The sequence below is a fragment of the Xiphophorus maculatus genome, chromosome 8 (assembly GCF_002775205.1).
Source record: "Xiphophorus maculatus strain JP 163 A chromosome 8, X_maculatus-5.0-male, whole genome shotgun sequence".
Taxonomy (NCBI): Eukaryota; Metazoa; Chordata; class Actinopteri; order Cyprinodontiformes; family Poeciliidae; genus Xiphophorus; species Xiphophorus maculatus.
The window spans coordinates 15,604,460-15,623,961 of record NC_036450.1 but is presented as its reverse complement, the minus strand read 5'-3'; the positions used below and the strand labels follow the sequence as shown (position 1 = coordinate 15,623,961).

At 37.3% G+C, this 19,502-nt stretch overlaps 1 protein-coding gene across 7 annotated transcripts in view; it reads right to left on the bottom strand.

Annotated features, from left to right (window-relative positions):
• The window catches only part of rgs3 (regulator of G protein signaling 3), a 133,339-nt gene that overhangs the window by 22,031 nt on the left and 91,806 nt on the right, over positions 1–19,502 (bottom strand). For all 7 annotated transcript variants that reach the window (XM_023338425.1, XM_023338417.1, XM_023338416.1 and 4 more), the window contains one exon: positions 10,432–11,397. In XM_023338425.1, coding sequence (XP_023194193.1) covers positions 10,432–11,397 — 966 coding nt within the window. The remainder of the gene's footprint in view (positions 1–10,431; positions 11,398–19,502) is intronic.

Sequence of the window (19,502 nt, the reverse complement as noted above, 5' to 3'; positions counted from 1 at the left end):
ATGTCAAACTTTAAACAAATTTCTTTATCCATAAGCACAATAAAAATGTTTCCTGAGCGATCTTTTTAAACAGATGTCATCTAAACACCTCTATTCTGGACATAAGAATCATGATATATGTGTGCACAAGTGAACTGCAGTCAGACATGAAAGAGTCCTCAGATTCCTGGGATTCCAGGATCAGTTCCACCTTAAACAAATTTTGCAAACAGCTAATCCTGAGGTCTGCATCTACCCTGCCATGGCAACAGCACAGCTAATACTTTAATCAGGAGGAGCGACGTACATACAAGTTTTGCTTACCTAACAACAATGAATATTTTGAACAGATACTGATTATATACATATTTTTGGCATAGTATCAGATTGGTATTGCACATCCTGCACTCTTAAGGATGTGGAAACTGCAGTGGTTGGAAAGCATCCCAATTTGAGAGCAGATAAAGGGTTAGCGTTACCTTTCAAATACCAAAACATAACATTAAAGTCTTAACAGCTGGGTCTAATAAATGCTGTGACAGATGACGTTAGAACAAGTTTCAGTTCCGATCAAGCTGGTTATGTAATACCAAACAACCTTGAAAGCTTTATAGTCGTAAGTTGTTTTAACAGTGTCACTTCAGCTTAAGTTGCATAACTGCTATAGAACAAATCTGATAGAGTAGAAACAAGTCGTTGACCTTTATGAGCAACTTCAGCGAAGAAAAACATCAGGCTTTAAAATATACTACAAAAACATCTTAAGACAAAAGGGATATGCTTTGATGTTAGATTCATAACAGTGTGCGATTACATGAGCAACAGTCTGTTCTGATTTCCTGGGATGGAGGCAGAAAAGGGCTGTTCCGACTCGTCAAAAGGATTTTTTAATAGCACCAAGGTATAATTTTTATTTGCATGTCTCTACCTTCAGGATTGTTTGATCCCATCTTGAGAGGACAGAATGTGTGCTCCCATCAACCCACAGACGCTGTTTGCTCCAACTCTGGCCTCCTGGGGTGTGTAAGTGAGAGTGCATTTCTGTGTCCAGTTTCTGTGCGTGCTGCCAAATACTTACATGTGTCTATACTTCACACATGTAGAGTTATGTGCTGATGCAGGCCTATTATTAAAATTCTATAAACAGTTATAATTGGCACAAGTAGCAATACTAACTCTGCTAATTGTAACTCAAATTCAGGTCTTATTGAAATTATAGTGAAATTTTAAGTACATACGAAATGTTTAATCATGGGAGAGATGTTTCTTAAAGCTTCTTAAAATTTAATGAATTATTTAAAAATCTAACATAAAAGCCATAGTATTTTCCTAAATTAAAATTTAATATAGGGTTTGTTTATTTTATGCAGAAAGCATATCGGCATCTCAGAGCTTTAAAAAAAATCAGAAACTAATAAAAAGTCACAGATTATTTGGTTGTCGGATCTTTTTGAATGAAATCATGATCAATCATATGTGATATGTGAACTTTGTATTTTATAACTGTAATCAGTTGATTTTTCTTGCAGAAATTACTAGCAACATAAATTCAGAAACTGTTTTAACTGCGTCATTTTCTAGACACTCCTGCATCTGCAAAACACAAAATTGTGTTGTGATGGTATTTTCTTGCGCACTAAGATATGTCATGTGCAGTTGCTAAAACGTGTGTTTACTGCGACTAGTGCATCATACATCTTTAAACATTTAGTCTTAGTGTGCATATGTATATGTAAAGAACCATCTACTGCATCAACATTTATGTTACCATTTGCTGAGTCAGTCAACAACACCGCTATGGCAACAAGCGCTGAAAACACATCTGCATCATTTCTCGGATTTGCTGCACGTCAAGAAAGCACTGTTTTGTGCCAGTGGCACCATCGACAGTCCTTCGCCTAAGGACTTCAGCACATACAATACAAATGAAACTGAGGAAACAGAAACTACTGGAAGTACTACTACTACTGTATAGTAGATGTTCTTCTTGACTCTTAGCTTACTTTTATTCCACATTTCCAACATTAAATCAAAACAGGATTTTATCATCTAAAACAGATAGCCAGAGTTCACCCTCTTCAAATACTGAGAGTTTAAAGCTTTTATGCTTTTATTTCTAGTCGTTTAGACTACTGTAATGCCCTGCTTTTTGGTCTACCTGCGAAAAATCTGTCCAGCCTTCAACTGTTACAAAACTCTGCTGCTCATTTGCTAACCAAGACTAAGTGGGGGGCTCATATTACACCTGTTTTAAAATTGTTGCAGTGGCTCCCTGTACGTCTCAGGATTGATTTTAAGATTCCGTTAGTGAGTTTTTAAATGTCTTAATGGTCTTGCGCCATCTCATCTTGCAGAGCTGCTATTAACTTACGAACCCCTGCGGACCCAAAGGTCCTTTGGTACTGGACTATTAACAGTTCTAAGAGTCAGAACACACACTTATGACAGAGAGAGCCTTCTTTCCAGTATTATGGCCCCCGTCTGTGGAACAGTCTGAAAGAGCAGCTGAGGGCCGCAGAGCATATGTTGATGTTTTTAATTGTTTCAAGACCCATATTTGGGAGGGGGGTATAAAACTGATTGATTGACTGAACTCCTGAAATGACTTATGTGTATAATTCCTGGCTGTATTATTTTTCACTATTAAACCTTTGTCCTTAATAATTGCCAAGGTTGTCCTTTTTCAGTATTTCTACTCTATTCTACTATTCATGCAAGAAGAATAAAAATCCAGCTGCTGTTCGACTGCCAATTTTGTAAATGTCAGTACTGTTAGAAAATGTCAAGTTTTCCATAATAGTTTGGGTATTGTTACAGTGCCTGAGCCAAGAACATTTGAATGTTCAGTCCGAGATTTGACTGCTGTGCTTCTCTTTTCAATTACGACACAACCTGGATCACATTTTATTCTTGGATGGATGTCAAAGTAAAGTAATATTGCTAATTGACATTGTGCTGCAGCAAAATAGGATACAGTAAATGGGAAAAGTGCAGTACATTCCCACACCTCCTCAAATCCAGCTTACAAACGTAACTAGCCAATAACAGCAAATTAATCACAAACGACTGAGCAATTACATCAGATAAATGATAGTAATTAAAGCACAAGCTGCAGATTGTGGAGGAGATTTGTTAGAGAAAGTGAGCTCACATGCTGCACGTAGATGTGCAAAGCTATTTGTCTGTGATAAATGTCTGTAAACCAGAGTCTGCACATGCATCTAATTCTAAAACACAGTTTGTAAAGCTAATCCAAAAAAATCATTCATAAAAAAATTATAAACGTCTTTCTGTGCTGACGCAGGTTGGCCATGTTTAAATGAAGGATTACGCATTTAAAACTGCCCTATGCACATATAGATGCATGTTTATATAAATCAGAGCCAGGGAAAATAATTTCACATTTTCCAAAATCAAAACTGTTTGTGTTACACATGCTGTGCCAGACAGCTGAAAGCTAGGAAAAGCTAGAGGTAATTTTGATGAAGAAAAAATAAAAGCAACATGTCCAGCTGCAAGCATTAAAGAAAATAGGTCAGAAAACTGATCCTCCATGATTCTTTGCAAATATTTTTCTATTTAAATAAATTGTCCAAAGTATATTCAAAAAGCAACAGTTTTGCTATCTAACTGAATAGCGTTTTTATTCTAATACTCAGAATACAAACATTAAGCACTGGATAGTGTTGGTGTCTCTGTACATGGAGCTTTAGATGTTTTTCTCATGCAAACTTTATTTTGGTGATAGTGAATCATCTAACCTTCTCCTAAAAACATGTAGAGCAGAAGATGCATTTTAAAATCTTATCTTTATGAGATTATAAGTTTATATTCTGTGAGTAAATGCTCAGCAAGAGTCAGAGATTTGAATTAAGACAAGGAATAATAGATATTAAAAAAAAACAATTGGCATATTCTTTTGGCTGTATATTCTCAAGATATGTTGATGCAGCTGAAGCAGGAGCTGGAACAGAAACATGGGTGGAACAATAGGAGGATGTAAAATGTAAACTTGGCTGTGTGAAGTTGTGCTTTGTATCCAAGTTAAGGGTGGAAAAGAGGGAGTAACTAAATTTTTTGGCACATTGTAAATGTAGATCACAATAGTGACTAGCACTTGCTTCTTGCTTTAGATTCTACAGTTATATGCTGTATTATAAAAAATAAAAATAGACCTCTCCAAATTGTTGAATTCAAGTACATTCTTTATTTCCATGGTCACTGGTTTACACAACCGAGCATCTAGGCCTGTAGGTTGCTTCTTTGAAGATTTAAGAAACACTGAATCCATCTCAGGTGCAAATTCAGGCATGGTAATGTGGAAGTGTGACACCTGTGTAGAAAGTTCATTAGTAAGATTTCCTTTGTTCAACTCTCAGTGGTATTTTAAGAAAGTGGAAGCAACTAGGAAACCAGCCATTAAGTGACATGCCTTGTATGTATGAAGTGTAGATATCTTAAAATCTTACTATGTAAATCAAAAGTCAACTTTAGACATGGCTGATACAAGCAATATAAAAAGGGAAACAATTCATAGCTTCTGTATTTGTGTGTTATGATGAAATATGACAGAGCTCAAGCAAAGATTGGAAAAAGAAAACCAAAACAGCATTACGTGTGACAGCTGCAAAGGGTGAAATAACTTTGTCATGCATTTTAACAATTAATTGTCATTCAATATAATGTATGTAAAGTGTAAATGCATATAGGTAAAGCTATAACAATATATAACAATATTCCTCCTTCTTTTTCAGCATCCAGATAAAAACAAAAAAAGAGTATGCGGCTCAAAAGCAATAGAAATCCGTCCAGAAATGTTCTGCTTATAAACAGTTCATTTACAGATTTATAATCTGCCATTTATTCAGGAATGTGTATCAAGGAATGTGTATCAAAATATGCATTTTGATACACATTCCTGCCTAAATGGTGAAGCTCTGCCTGACTACTGCCCTCCAAAAATGTGCCAACATTTTTGCATGTGAATCACTAAAAACAGTGATTTAAATGTAAACCAAAAACATTACATTTAGTACAGTCAGGGACATTTTTGTCAATAGCTCTTTTGGTGAGTAGATGTTACATTTCCTGCTCTGAACATTTGTCGGGCCCCTACGGTAAATATTTACTCGCTAGTCAGTTAGCATTTTCTCTGGACGTATCCAATCTGGCTGCCTTCTGCAAAAATCTGACCTCTCAAGACCTTTTGTCCCAACCAAGTTAATTAACACACACTCAACATATTTACCCACAATAATATCAACTAATTCATGTCAATTCAGAAAGGTCCAACTATTTGTGGGATCTATTAGTCTCAAACGGCTGCAAAACACTTCAAAACAACTCAGTGGTGTTTCATTTGATATGCCTTGAATCTCTCGCCTAGTTCAGTCAGTAAAAATACAAACTATTTTTAGATTTGATCACATGCCCAGGCCAACGTGAGGTACGAGTTTCTAAACTGATATCAACAAGTTCTGCCACAAGTGTGTACTGCAACCATTTAGCTAAAATTAGACAATTATGAGTATTGGAGCTTGGGGAATGGAGAGAGCTCATTAATAAGTTTGTCCTGGAAGGGTCTGCTCAGCGAGAAGCACAGGCACCAACAGATGACGTGATAGAACCAACGTAAAGATTTTTGGAATCAGGCAGGTTTATTCTGCTTATCACAATTTGGTGTTTAGCAGAGGTCATAGTGACAGAAGGCAACCTCTTCTCTGAAAGTACATTATTCCAAACATGATGTTCTGAGCTCATTTCCGTGTACTTGGCTTGTACTATGTTTGTGTTCTAAAATATGTAGAAGTGATGCAGGATCCAGACGTTGCTCAGACCTTTTTTATTAGTATTTGACTACTGCGCAAAAGCCAAACAAGTTAGTACAAAAATTAATCATTCACCTGAGCCCAAACAAAATACCAATAAAACTACTATTTGCAAGAGCGTGCATTGTTCTGTTTCTTTTCCTTCCTACTTAAATGCATTTTCTCCATTGTGGGACGAAGTTGATCTTGAGAATGAATAATAATGCAGTCCAGATTCTATTGAAAAACTTAAAACTTGAATTTAAGCAGATTCTAAAGAAATGGAACAGATGAAATTTGTAGCTTTATCAATCAGCAGTTACAGAGGGTGCCGTCAGCTTCCACTTGAAATATTGAATTGACAGATAAGTCACAGAAAATTTGTTGGGTGCAACTGACTGACCTTTTTTAATGCTTTGGCACTACCCAACTCTTGCCTCTACTATGTGTGAGAAGGTTGATATCAGTAGTGAGTCAAACTACCTATAACCAAATCATGCTTTTTTAGGCACATTTAACTACTAATTGAAAACTAGGTCACTTAAAATTTGCATAAATATAACCTTTCCTCAATTTTCCCAAATTCTTCATGAACTAACTACTGATGTAGTTTTCATTTTACTCTTTAGCTATAGCTTTGTATTGGCTAGTAGTCTCTCTCATTTCAAAACAAAATATGTGCACAGGCTCTTTAAGTTGTTGATGCACAAAAAAGTTCCCTTTTATTATGTAAAATAAATTGAAATCACTAAATTATGAACAAAAGGGAGAAGGGATTCCTGCAACAAAAATAAAACACAGCAATAAATGTTGCTTTTACAATCCAAAAAGTCAAGCATTTGTGAAATTCCCAAGAGACAAATCTTACAATTGGGAGCTATTCACTCAGTTTATTGTGCAAGGACAAAGGTTGAACCTTATATTAATTCAGTTTTAAGCAACTGAGTCTGTCAACACTTTTAGCAAACCCTGTTTTTGAACATTTTACAACCAATTTCCATCTTGCCCTGCCTGACTCAGCTTATTATCGGCACATCCAGAGAATCCAAGCATCCGCAAACATATTAAAATCGTTTCCCGCAAACCACTGCAAAGAGAGCTGATATTTACTCCATTTTCAAACAAGCATTATGACCTCATGAACAAAATATTTAGCTTGTGAAGAAAACACTAAATAGACCAAACAAGCACTATGTTTTCTCATCAATTGATATAAAGCATGACTTTTTAGAGTGAATTTAAAATGGAAATGAACTCAAGGTGGTAGTTTAGAGTAGCTTGCAAAAGTATCCATACTCGTTGAACTTTGCCACATTATTCAACTTATAACCCCAAATTTTAATATATGTGACAGACCAACAGGAAGTAGTAAATAATTGTGAAATGGAAGAAAAATTACAAATGGTTTCCAAACTAATTTACGAACAAAAATCTGAAAAGTGTGATGTGCATATGACCTAAAAAAATTCCCAAAAAAACCACTCTACACCCAGCCAGATGGAGCTTGACCTTTTTGCAAAGAAAAATGAGGAAAAACTTGAGTCTATAGATTTGGAAGACATATTTTGAGCTTCCACTGAGTTTAGAAAATTCTGACCTAATTTGTCCTTTCCCTGACAGCAGCACCTTTAAATGTTATCTAACAAATATTCTGAGTTGGCTAAGGAGACAACTTATTCCTCAGTGTCTCCTTGAATGTCGTTGTTGGCCCTACTTGCATTGTTGATAGCCCATAAGGGGAAAAAATCCAGTGAGAGGAAAAAGTGCAGAGCAGAAAGAAAGACAGGAGCAGAGCTGGTGCCAATTAAAGGCCAAGTAAACACTGCCCGGCAGGAGAAAACAGAGGTGGCACAAAGAACTTCAGATAGTGAAGTGGTGGCACACCAAAGCAATTCTCGCAGGTTCCTCTGCAACTCTCAGAATAGCCATAATTCCCCATATTATAGCTATGAGCCAAATGCGTCAGGTTGAACACAGAGTAAATCAATGAAACAATTTTGATTATTTTGTGATGAAAGAAACTGCACTGTATCTGAAACTAAAGTCAAACAAAGTCATTTGAATGGTAAAAAGAAAAGATGAAAGTGACAAGCTATAAAAAACTAAATAAATATTGAAACTCATTCCAAAGAACCTTTAAAAACAACAGATTTTTATTGGAGATTAGATTATGTACACGCATCTGGCCATAATCATCAGAATAGTTACATTATTAGTACAATATGTTGCAAATATTTTATTTTAAAGGTATTTGTCTTTAAGTCTTTTGAAACAGTGTAATACTTAAAGCCAACAGGATTAAAGTCCGTCTTGACGCATAAATTTAATTTCTGAACAAATCAGTCCAAAGGTGAAATAATAAACTTCTCATCCTCTGGGGATGAACAGAAATCCATAACCTTTCCTGCTTCTCAAAATGTTGCAATATTTACTAAATTAAAAGTGTTGGTGGAGGGTTTAAGGATCCTTTTGAATAGTGGAAACAAACCCCTCAAATGAAATGTGTTCATGACGCCAATAGGTAGTAAAATTACCCTTGAATCTGCCAAGACAAACAGGCTCCAGCTCTGTCTGCTGCATTCCTCTGCTGCAGAGTGCACTCACAGCCATTTAAGGCTGTCGAGTGTGCTGACAGACTGATGGAAGGAGAAGCAGATAAAGAGGAGCAGCACTTGTGATTTTGTTTGACGATTAAATGTGCTCCTGATTACCTCTGTAACAAGTTTGTCATTAAGTCCAGTGAATGTGAACAGAATCTTGATGTGATTGTCCTCCTGATCTTACTTCCATTCGCTCTTCATTTGTCAACTCTCTTCGTGTGTGTAAGTTCTCTCTGTCTGCTGTGGAGCAGAGCAGATGATTTGTGTGCATTACAGTAAATGCGAGATAAATGTAAAAGTGTGTGTCAAAACACTTTTCAGCTAACAAGTGACCCATGGGAAGAAGGATGTTTCAGTTTAATTTCTACACAACTGATGAAAAGAGTACAGCACTGCGGGTCGATAGGGATGTGATGCTCCCCTCTGCTGGTCAGCTTTAGGAACTGCTACCAGCAAGAGAATCAAAATTAAATTTCTCAATACATGAGTGCTCTTTAGTTGTGGCTTCCTATTCCTGCTGTAATCATTGATTATATTACTAATTATTACCATAATTGTGGTTATATATGTGTGCAAACACAACTTTTCATCAGATAGAATTGCTTGATATAGTCTATTGTTTTTCTATAAGTTATGTATTTTATTAAAATACAGTCTTTAATGTGTTATGTGTGTTATTGTGTCAGAGAATATTGAAAATAAAGCCTAATGGTAAAAAGCGGGTATAAATATTGAGCTTAAAACTTTACGCACTTGTTTTGGATAAGAAAAGTAGATTTAACTTTAATTGAATATAGGAAAATGATACAATGTAAATGTGTGTTTACATTGTATCATTAATACAATGGTTGACAGCTGCTTCAATGATGGCCAAACTGACTGCAACTCAACTGGTCACATTCTTAATTTTGTCACATTACAACCACAAACCTCTGTTATTTTCTTGAAATTTTATGAAATAGATCAACACAAATTGGCACAAAATTATGAATAGAAGTTATTTCAGCTCAGCTGTTTTGTGGATGCCTCAGAGGTCTGTTAGAAAACATTGGTGAACAAACCGCACAAAGACAAGAAACAGCAGACAGGTCAGGGGTACAGTTCAAATCCCAAGTTTTACAAATCTCATGGGTCTCTGTTCAATCTCGTATCCGAAATGGAAAGAAGATGGCACCTTCAGCAAAGCTACCAAGACATGGGTGAGGGAGGAGTGGCAGAGATGAAAAGAGTTCCCATAATTTGACAATCTGGGCAAGGAGAGATCCATGGTAGCTCTGGTTGACTCGTTGAAAACCTATTACACTCGTGCATTTTTAGTGAAATGTGGTCTGACCAAAACCAATGTTGAGAGAAATCTATAAGATGTTGCATTTGTATTCCTCCCCAACTTAGGGGACACAGCAAACACATAGAAGTAGTTGATCTGCACACATTTTTTAGCCCATGTGTGGTAGAAAATTAGCACTGCACATGGCTCTAAACAGACAATTTCTATAATGAAATATTGTAGTGGCATCATGATGGTGTTGAGTTGCTCTTCTTCTGTAGGGACACGGAAGCTAGTCAGAGTTTATGAGAAAACTGACAACTCTTTCTGACCTTAAAGATTATTATTGATAAAAAGAAAATGCTGAAAGCTACACACTAAATCTCCCCACTTCACATCAATGCACTCCTTTGTGTTGGTCTATCACCTATCACACCAGACTCTCCAAAAGTATGCAAGTTTGTGATTGGGTATGAATGCTTTCCCATAGCACTGAAAATTGTGCTACACTGTCAATATGTTTGGTAGAAATTTGAAAGCATCATTTGATTCCTCTTGTGTGCTTTCTCATGTTCACCACTTGATGTCATCCTTTTTACACAGACAGCAGTGTCAAGGAAACGTAGCAAAGGGAAAGTAACACTTTTAATAAAACAAATAAAAATCATATACAATCATAAAATCCCAAAAAATAATATTAACCAGCCAGTGTATATGCATGTGTTGCTGGGTTTTATATTTGTTTTGTAGTTATCTCATTCAGACTCAACTTGCTTACCTTCCTACCGGAGAAAAGCATGCACAGCTGGTGCATGGAGCCCCCGTTCTTCATCAGCTCCTTCTTCAGGGTTTTGGGTGAAGGAAGTGTCCAGCCACCCTTTGGGTGCACACCCCCAGCCTCCAGACAGTTGATGGCATTGTCAGAGGTGAAGCAAGGCGTGCGGGGTTCCTGCAGGAGGCTGCCTTCACTGTGCGTGCGCCGCCGCAGGGAATTTTGCACGCTGAGCCGCCCTCCGCCGTGCTTCTCACACGTGGCGCCCTCTACCATGCTACGGCGCTTGCTGTCAGTTCGCTGTAAGTAAGCGTCATCGCTGTCATCTTCATCATCCTCTGACTCTTCCTCTTCATCCTCGTCGTATTCTTCTTCGTCTGTGTTGGGGGAGGAGAGGGCGTCGGCACTGAAGGAGCGATCAAGACGCAGCTCGGGGATGACAAATGAGGAGGATGAGGAGGAAGGGGGGGCATTAGTGTCAGGAGGCTCGGAGACATTGTCTTCATCTGTGTTTGACACCATGAGGTTTAAGTTGGCCTCTTCTTCATATCTATCTTCTTCCTCTGCATCTCCATCTTTCTCCCCTTCCTCACTCCTTTTGCTGTTCCCCTCCTCCTCTTCTTCCACTGCCTTCTCCTCCACATCTTTACTCTCTTTCCATATGTCCATCTCGTGCCCGTCTATGCTCTTTGAGTCTTCGCCTTCTGTGGAAGGAGGTGGTGTGGGAGGCACCTTATGTCGGTCACCCGATCCCAACAGACCTCCGAGGGGTGTGTACACTTCATCCAAAGGTGTGAGTGGCTCTGAGGGATGAGGACTTCCAAGCGTCGCAGGCTCTGAGGGGCTGGAGGGATACAGGCTGCTGTCCTCACCTTCAGGGCTGTGCGTCGGCATGTGGAGGCCCACACTTTCCCTGTCTCCTTCTACACCACCCAGCTCACAAGAAGAGGCATCCACATTAGGCTCCAACATCTACAAAAGACAAAGAAGAAAAAAACACAGGAAGAGGAAAGATGGTTAGAATTTGCTTAATAGAGCAGCAGAACACAAACTGGAAATTGCCTTTTATAACTGGTTCATTCTTCAGCATTACATTTTTGTGTTGACCCCCATCTGCTATGAGCCGCAACATTGAGGGAACAGTATGCAATAATAATATCTTTTGAAAAGGTCAACGTGTCAGTTTTAGCTATGATAGTCCTGCCGTTGACCTCTGTGTTTTGACTGGAAGGGACAGAGAAACAGATCCCAAATACAACCACAGAATCAGTGGGAGGATAAAAGGAAAACTGATCAAATCTGGCAGCCTTCGCAGTCAAGCTTCCAAGGTGTCTTAAAACCATAGTTTGGATAAAAACCAGTTTGGGTAAAAAATGCCTGACACATCTTTTCATTAATACAGACAGGAACTTCATATTGTCATACTGGTCTTCTCTTCACTGCTGCTATGAACTTCAAGAGACTTTGCAGTGGTTAATTCAAACTAAGCTGCTAATAAGGTTTTCCGGATCCCTATTGATAGAAAAGAAGAAGCTTCTTCCTACACTGCCTCATCTTTTCCCTCAATGGTTTCTTTGCTGAATAATATTTGTCCATATAAAATACTTCCTTTCCCCAGTTTAGCATGGAAAGTTATATTTTCTGCTTTCTGTTTCACCTCCTTCTCAAAATCTGCTGGTTTAAAATGCATCTTTAACCTCCTCCAGCTTCCACATTCAAGCTCACTGAGCCCTGTGGGTGGATCATTACAAATTCATTTTGAGTGGGCCAGCACCACATCAGAACCACAGAATTTGCTTGCAAATATGACAAAAGGTTGCAAAAGGTTTAAACAAGTCACACTGATTTTGGAAATTATAAGTCACAATTTGGGTTTTAGTTTAATCGTTCACTGTGGATTAAAGATTAAGAAACTTCTGGCCTTTGAATGTTTTTGGAAAGTGATAACAGCACAGTTGCCCTTTCTTTATTTGGCTAAACAAGCATAGCTTTTGACATCATTTAGCACACATTGTTGAAGTTTTTTAAATGGACATCACCATTGAAACAGTATTGCGACCTCTTACAGTTCTGTTTAGAAATTTAAAAATACATATGTGAGTGAATATCATTTTACACTAAAACCTTGGTGGTTATTGGGTGACTGTTTTGGTCATCTGGTTAAAAATAAGACACACCTGGTTTGTCCAAGCAGAAACTAATAAATGGACTGAAATGATATATTTTTTAAACCATATCAACCACCCAAAGTACTTTCACTTTAAAGTTATTGTAATTCATATTGATCATACATCCATCTACACACACATTCTTACATTATTAACACAGTTATACTGCAACCTGAAAGGCTTCTTAAATGTTATTGTTTTTGTCCACAAATCAAAGCTGTAATCAAAGTCACAGCCTTCCATTTGCCAGAGGACCGCTCTGACTATTAAACCACAGCAACCCCAAGACACAGAACTGGTGTAGAAATGGAGAAAGCAGACGAAGATTAAGGTCCTGGAACGAGCTCTTTGAAGTCCAAACATTTGCCCTATTAAAAATTTATTGACTGTGCTTAAAAGCTGAGTCCATGCTGGGAAACAAACCTCTAAAATGAACTAAACCAATTCTGCTGACCAGAGTGGTCACATATCCAGCGAGAACTCTACTAGAACTATATTGATAGCTACCAACAGAACAAACCAAGTGCATCTTGCTTAAGGGCATTTTTCCAAGTATTAGTGGGCATGCATGTACTTTCGAGTCAGAAGTGGACAGAAGAAAATCCACAACAAATGCAAGCTCGTGGAGCTTAATCTTTATTGGGTTTCACTGCAAGTTTACGTCACATAATCAAATCCATCCTGGAACAAAACACCAAACAGAATGATAATCAAGCCAGCAATGTCTGAAAGTAAACTTCTGGTTGGAGCTTTAGGCATTGAATTGCATAAAAAGGCTTAAAACTGTATGAAAACATTAGCCATCAACCCAGAGTAGACATTTACCGACATTGTTTGTGGATCAAAACAGGATTATTTTTCACATATAACAGGACTGTAATGAAATAGATTGCAAACCCCTGTATGATTTTAAACTCTTCAGTCAAGTATGTCAAATCAATTCTGTTTATTGAGGTCAGCTCTCAATATTGTGAAGGGCTTCATTGTGCTGGATGACTAAACCCATGATGTCGATCTGCAGTCACAAGATACTGTTATGTTTTAACCAGAAATTATGTTGTCTTCTCTCAGATATGTAGATATTCTGGGGTGTGCTGTGGTTTCGCAGGGGTTAAGCACAACCCATATATGGAGGCCTTAGTCCTCGACGCGGCCGTTGCAGGTTCAATTCCCACCCTGGAGACCTTTGTCTTTCCCTTCTCTCATTACCCACTTTCCTGTCAATTAACTATCAAATAAAGGCCACTAAACCCAACAAAACCTTTAAAAAAAAAGATATGTAGATATTCTAAAAGGTTCATTAAGAATCAATGAAAAAATGACTTTAAACTAATATCTAATTTCTCACAGCACTGTATAAAAGTTTGACATAAAAATCATTAAAACTAAAATTCTGTTTCTTCTATTTAGTTGTACAAAAAATAACAGTAGAATTGCATAATACTTGTGAGTAAAAGGTGTTCTCGGTCAATTTAAAAACTCTTGACAACATATTTGTTTATATTCAGACAACACAGATATTATATAATATTAGTTGTGCATGTGTCTATTGTCGGATACCTAAGACTGAAAGGATTTGCCTAATCAGCCAACCACAAGATTTAATCCCTTTATGTCAATTTGAACACCGAGAGGTTTAAGAAACCTACACTGACTAACTACAGCTTTGAATAAGTGGGTACTTTGATCCTCAAGGGTTCTTTCTCGCTTCATCTGACTGTGACCTTCATGGATGCAGTTAAGCGGGATTAGAGTATCTGGGTTGCTGCTTGATGACGGGGTAGCATAAACTAGAATATTTTGGAGCGGTGTGAAGTAAAAAAAATGCTGGCTGACTTGTTATTCAGGTATGTGGTGTAATCAAAATCTGGGTGCATTGAGGAGACCAGCCCCCAGAATTATTTATTATAGACATATTTTGCATTTGTTATGCTCTCAATGGTTACAAACTGAAAGCTACATGCGACATCTGATTAATCTGGCCACTGAGGATACTGGTAATACGATACTGTGTTAAGATCAAAGAGGGTTTCACTCGCTGATAAAAGAATTGCTCCATCTCACACCCTTACAGGCGTATCTCAGGGGTACGGTGTAATTCTCTGCTGGTAATGGAACCAGAATCAGACTGAGGTCTGTGATCCAGTTAACACTGTTCTTTTTTTTTTGTTTGACCTCCTTTCTATTCTTTTTGATATTCTATCAAAGTGTTTTGCGATAAAAAAAAAGGTTCTTACTGCAAGCCTGAAAAGATTTAGTATGATTTAGTATAACGTGAAAGAAAGGCAGCCTTTGGAAAAACCTGGGACTCCTTCATAGATTTTCCATCTTCTCTGGAATTAATCAACCGGGGTGTACTGTGAATCTTCTTGAACTAACTTCATCTCATGTAATTTCTTCATATGAATATAGGTATAAACTGCTTATATGACTGTGAAGGGATATGAATGCATGGAAAGTGAGAGACATGAAAATGGAGAAGGGTGAAAGTAGGATGGGAAGAACTGTATGATTCTTGTTTCCTTTTTTTCTACTTTGCTTTGCAAGTCAAACAAAGTGATTTTGGTCATCATTTTTGCATGATTCTGAAGGTCTTTCAAACAAATAAATGAGTCATCAGTAGACTCCTACAAAAGTTGATGGCAGGGGAAATTGAGGACATAATTTTGCAATTTAAAGTAGCTGTGTTGGAGGATGTACACATTTAAAACATACAGAATCAGCCTTTAAGGAAAAGAGTTTGATATTAGCATTGAACTAAGTACAACTTTTATGGTTTTGGATTCTCACATTTGTCTTCACAAATGATAAAAAAGAAATTTCAATGCTTATGTTCTTGTTGGTATCTACGTTACACTCACTTGAATTTAATTTACAAGCCAAACAAGCTATAAGATTATCTTATACATGTTTGAATGATTGTGTGTTCAGGACAGTCAGACTAGATAAAGACAAAATGATCTAAATTAAATCTATGAAATGTAAAAAGTCCTTTTTTGTTTCTGAAATTATGACTTTTATATTCTAAATTATGAAGTCCAGAAAACAAGACAGAGAACTCAATAATTTTATCAGTAGGTGGATTTAAATTGGAAAATTTTCCTGAATTTTTCAATATTTCATAGAAATCCTGTTCAAAATAGGCAAAGAAAACTTAAAAATATGGTATGTTCAGCGTAACTTTAATAAGCATAAGAATATCTTCAAACTAAACTAGAAAAGAGTCAAGCCTTTGAATGGTGCTTTAGTGCCTGGAAAATTCAGTTTTTGTTCTTTGTGAGCAGCTAGATTTTTCTGTTTTGCTATTTCACTGTCTAGCTTAAAGCAGCAAAAGTTTAGACTACAAACTAACTTTGTAAACTTGAGTTGAGGAAAAGTTCACAGTTTGTTTCCTCATTATTTGAGAATCCAAAGAGTGTTTTTAAAAATGGTGGAATGTAACGCCTGAGGTTGGAAGCTGAGATTGTGAAAGACACAAGCTCAGACTTTCTCCTCTTTGTTTGGGAGGCTCATGTAGCTGCCTGCAGGGGATACAGGCTTCTCATTTTCTACTTCTGAGTGTCCTTAACCTTTCTGTGATCCCCTTTTAATGGTTCATAGTACTGTTACAAGCAGGACATTAAGACTTCTCGGTTTTCCTCTGGGTACTTGGGAGGTATTTTTAGAAAGAAATGCACTTTCTGTGAAAGCAGGGAAGGAAATAAATTATAGTAAAGCCACTGTGTTTCCCCCATTTTTTTCTATTCTCTCTTGTCCTTTTTTCATATATACATCATGTCTATATTTTATGGAGAGTCAGTGCTATTGATTACCTCCTGAAGATCATTATATTTTCAGTATGTTGCTTTGCAACCATTCCTAATTTTGAAGTATCATGGGACATTGTTATCGTGAGATCATGTGGAATTTTGCCTAAAGCAGCTGCAGCTTCTGGTTCTTTCTGGAGCTTGGTTAGCCCATCTTACTTAATCAGTCTCACACAACAACTCTTCTCTATTAAGGTTATGGTCTAAGACACAACTGAGTCACCTGTCTTGCCGGATACACAATTCTTTTCGCATTCCTTGCACAAAACACGTACGTAAACAGAAACAAACAAAGGAAAAAGCCACATGAGCTTCATTGTTCAAACTCACAATTATTCCTTATCCAAATATATAAAACAATACCAAACTAACACAATTTAAAATGTTTTTCTTAAAAAAAGTTAAGTTTTTGGCTATTTTCTTTTAAGCCATGTCTCTCATTGGGTTCCCAATAAATACAAAAGAAAACGAGCAAGCTAATGTGGAAACAGCCATCTGGGGTGTATCAGCTCTTTGCTTTTGAGCCTCAATTCACGCAAGCACATGTGTATTGTGCACGTGCATATGCACAATACACATGTTCTCGAATGCATCGCAAAGTCAGCAGTGATTCAACAGAGAAATGCCTCTCTCACTGACTCAATTAGGCAAGCAAACAAAACCTTAACTAAACAAGCAGGGAGAACGAGATGCGGAGTGAAAGCCCGAATAGATGAAGGTGACAAAGTGGATAAGACAAGCAGAAGGGAGGAGGGAAGTCAGTGAATGGCAATGACACAGAAATGAGATGAGTAAGTGGAAGAGGAAGGGAGACGTTTGGGGTGGAGAGGTTCAGTGACTAAATTCTAATTAAAGCCACGCTACTTCATCAGTAACGCCAGAAAAAAAACAAAAAAACATTTAGCTTGGTGACTTTCTTTTCCATTATATGTGACATTGATGTATCACATTAGAAATGGTATCATTGCTTCCATTTAGTGGTAGAAGGCAGCCATGCTGGGTTCTCAGATTTGGCTCATGTGAGTTATAAAGCCTCCTCACAGTGAGTTTATACATTATGAACAAATTTACCTAAAGCCAGCCAATCCAAAAATTTTAGCCAAATGTTATGTTTCAAGGTTGTTGATGTGGATCCAAATGGAACAAAACAGAGGAAGAACATGATGGAGAGTGAACTTGTTAAACTCAAACTAAAGGAATCTCAGGACACAGAAACCATGAAGAGAACAACAGTAGAATCCAGCAATCCAATAAGAAATCAAGGAGCTTACGTGCTGAGAAGGAATGGCAAGAAATATAGAAACCAGGTAAGTACAATCAGCAGAATGCAGAGAAGCTGGGGGGAAATCTAAGGCAGTGAACTAAGGGATGAACAATGGGCACAGCAAAAACTGAATGAAAACACAGAGGATCTAACAAATGTTCACAAATCATTAACATTTTTTAATATATTTAGGATATTAACCAAAGCTTTTAGCACACTCTATTCCTGTTGGCCAAAAGGAGAATATTTATGTATTTTGAAAATTAAAATGTTTCTCCTAAATATAAAGCAAAATAAAAATAGCATTTCCCACATTTACCCAGACATTTCTAACTCCCACGTGTCATTAAAAAAATCTCTGAAGAAAGAAAACAAGTTAGCCTCTCTACTAACACCGCCCTCACACATTTTTAGAGTGACCCCTATACCCTTCAGCAGCAGCTTTTTAGCCATATTTTTATACACTGAACAAATAGCCGGGTTCAATTTTGTTTCCTCAATTAGGCTTAGATCTCGAGTTTAAGAGATAAATAGATCAGAGGGGAAAAAACGAACACAAACAAACTTTGAATTTATCTGATCTGCATTTATATGTAGATCGGCACTGTTCCACTTTGTGACAAACAATAATATTTTGAAAGTCAAATGTGTTGCAGAGGAAAAATAGCCCTATTTCCTGCAGTCTATCACCCAGGGATAATCATGTGACCTCGTGTGTCCCATAGTTACCATGGCAACAAGAAACCCATCCCAAGGGGAGCAGCTGCACCGTGCATTTTCCAAAAGCTAAAGGTAGGTCTTGTATAACTTCCCAGGTCATTATATCTTACCCCTAAACCCTTCACGCTCACCAGAAACAAGGTGCCATCTTTATCTTTCCTACTTTACTTCAGTTTGCTGCATCATTTCTGTTTTTAAGAAAGCAATTAAACTGACAAGAACCCTTGCATAAGTCTACTTTGCCCATCCGTAGCAACTGATGGTTTAATGAATTAAACATAATGCTAAATTCACCTTTCCCATTCACCGCATTAAGACCAACACATTTCAATTAGACAAGCTGTCAGAAATCTTGAGCACTAGCATACAAAAGCACATAAATTCTCCTTCTCCTCCTTGCTCCTTCCTGTCAATATATCCTCTCTCTTCCACTCACGGACTCTGAATCTCTATAACAGCAGTTTGGCTGAATGTCTGAGTGATGCAACGTTTGACTCGCCTTTACCCTGTTCAATACCTTCCTTTACTCACTGAGTGATCTCATTGATTTCTTTAAAGGATGTGTAAGGTTAGACAAATTTGGAGAACACATCCTGTTTACATAGCCCAGAGGGCAAACTTAAAACAAACATGTCAATACAAAAAAAGAGCAAGAACAGGTTCAATTTTTTTTTCCACTGTTTTATCTTGTTTCAAAAACTTAGTGAATCATCATGACTGCATCTGTGAAAGAATGTATATAGGAAATAGAGAATATTAAATTTTTGCCTTATTTTCTGATTGTTGTCATTTATCTGTTTTCATTATACGTTTACTCTGGCTAAACCAGATTAATAGTGGATGCTTGGAAAACAGAGAGAGAAAAAATGTTGAATATGAGAACAGACCTCCATGTAAATATTTTGTCATAGACATCATTTTTCAGGCATCGAGAAAAACAGAGCAACGCCTAAAAGTGTTTTCCTACATTTCTGCCTGAAAGAATGTATTTTTAAAAATAGGTCAACCCCATATAAATAAAGAACCAGACTTATAAACCAACCTTTATACGAATAAGAGAAAGGTTGGCTTTTTCTCAACAAAATCTTGAAAGATGAGAGACAATTCATGATACCACTG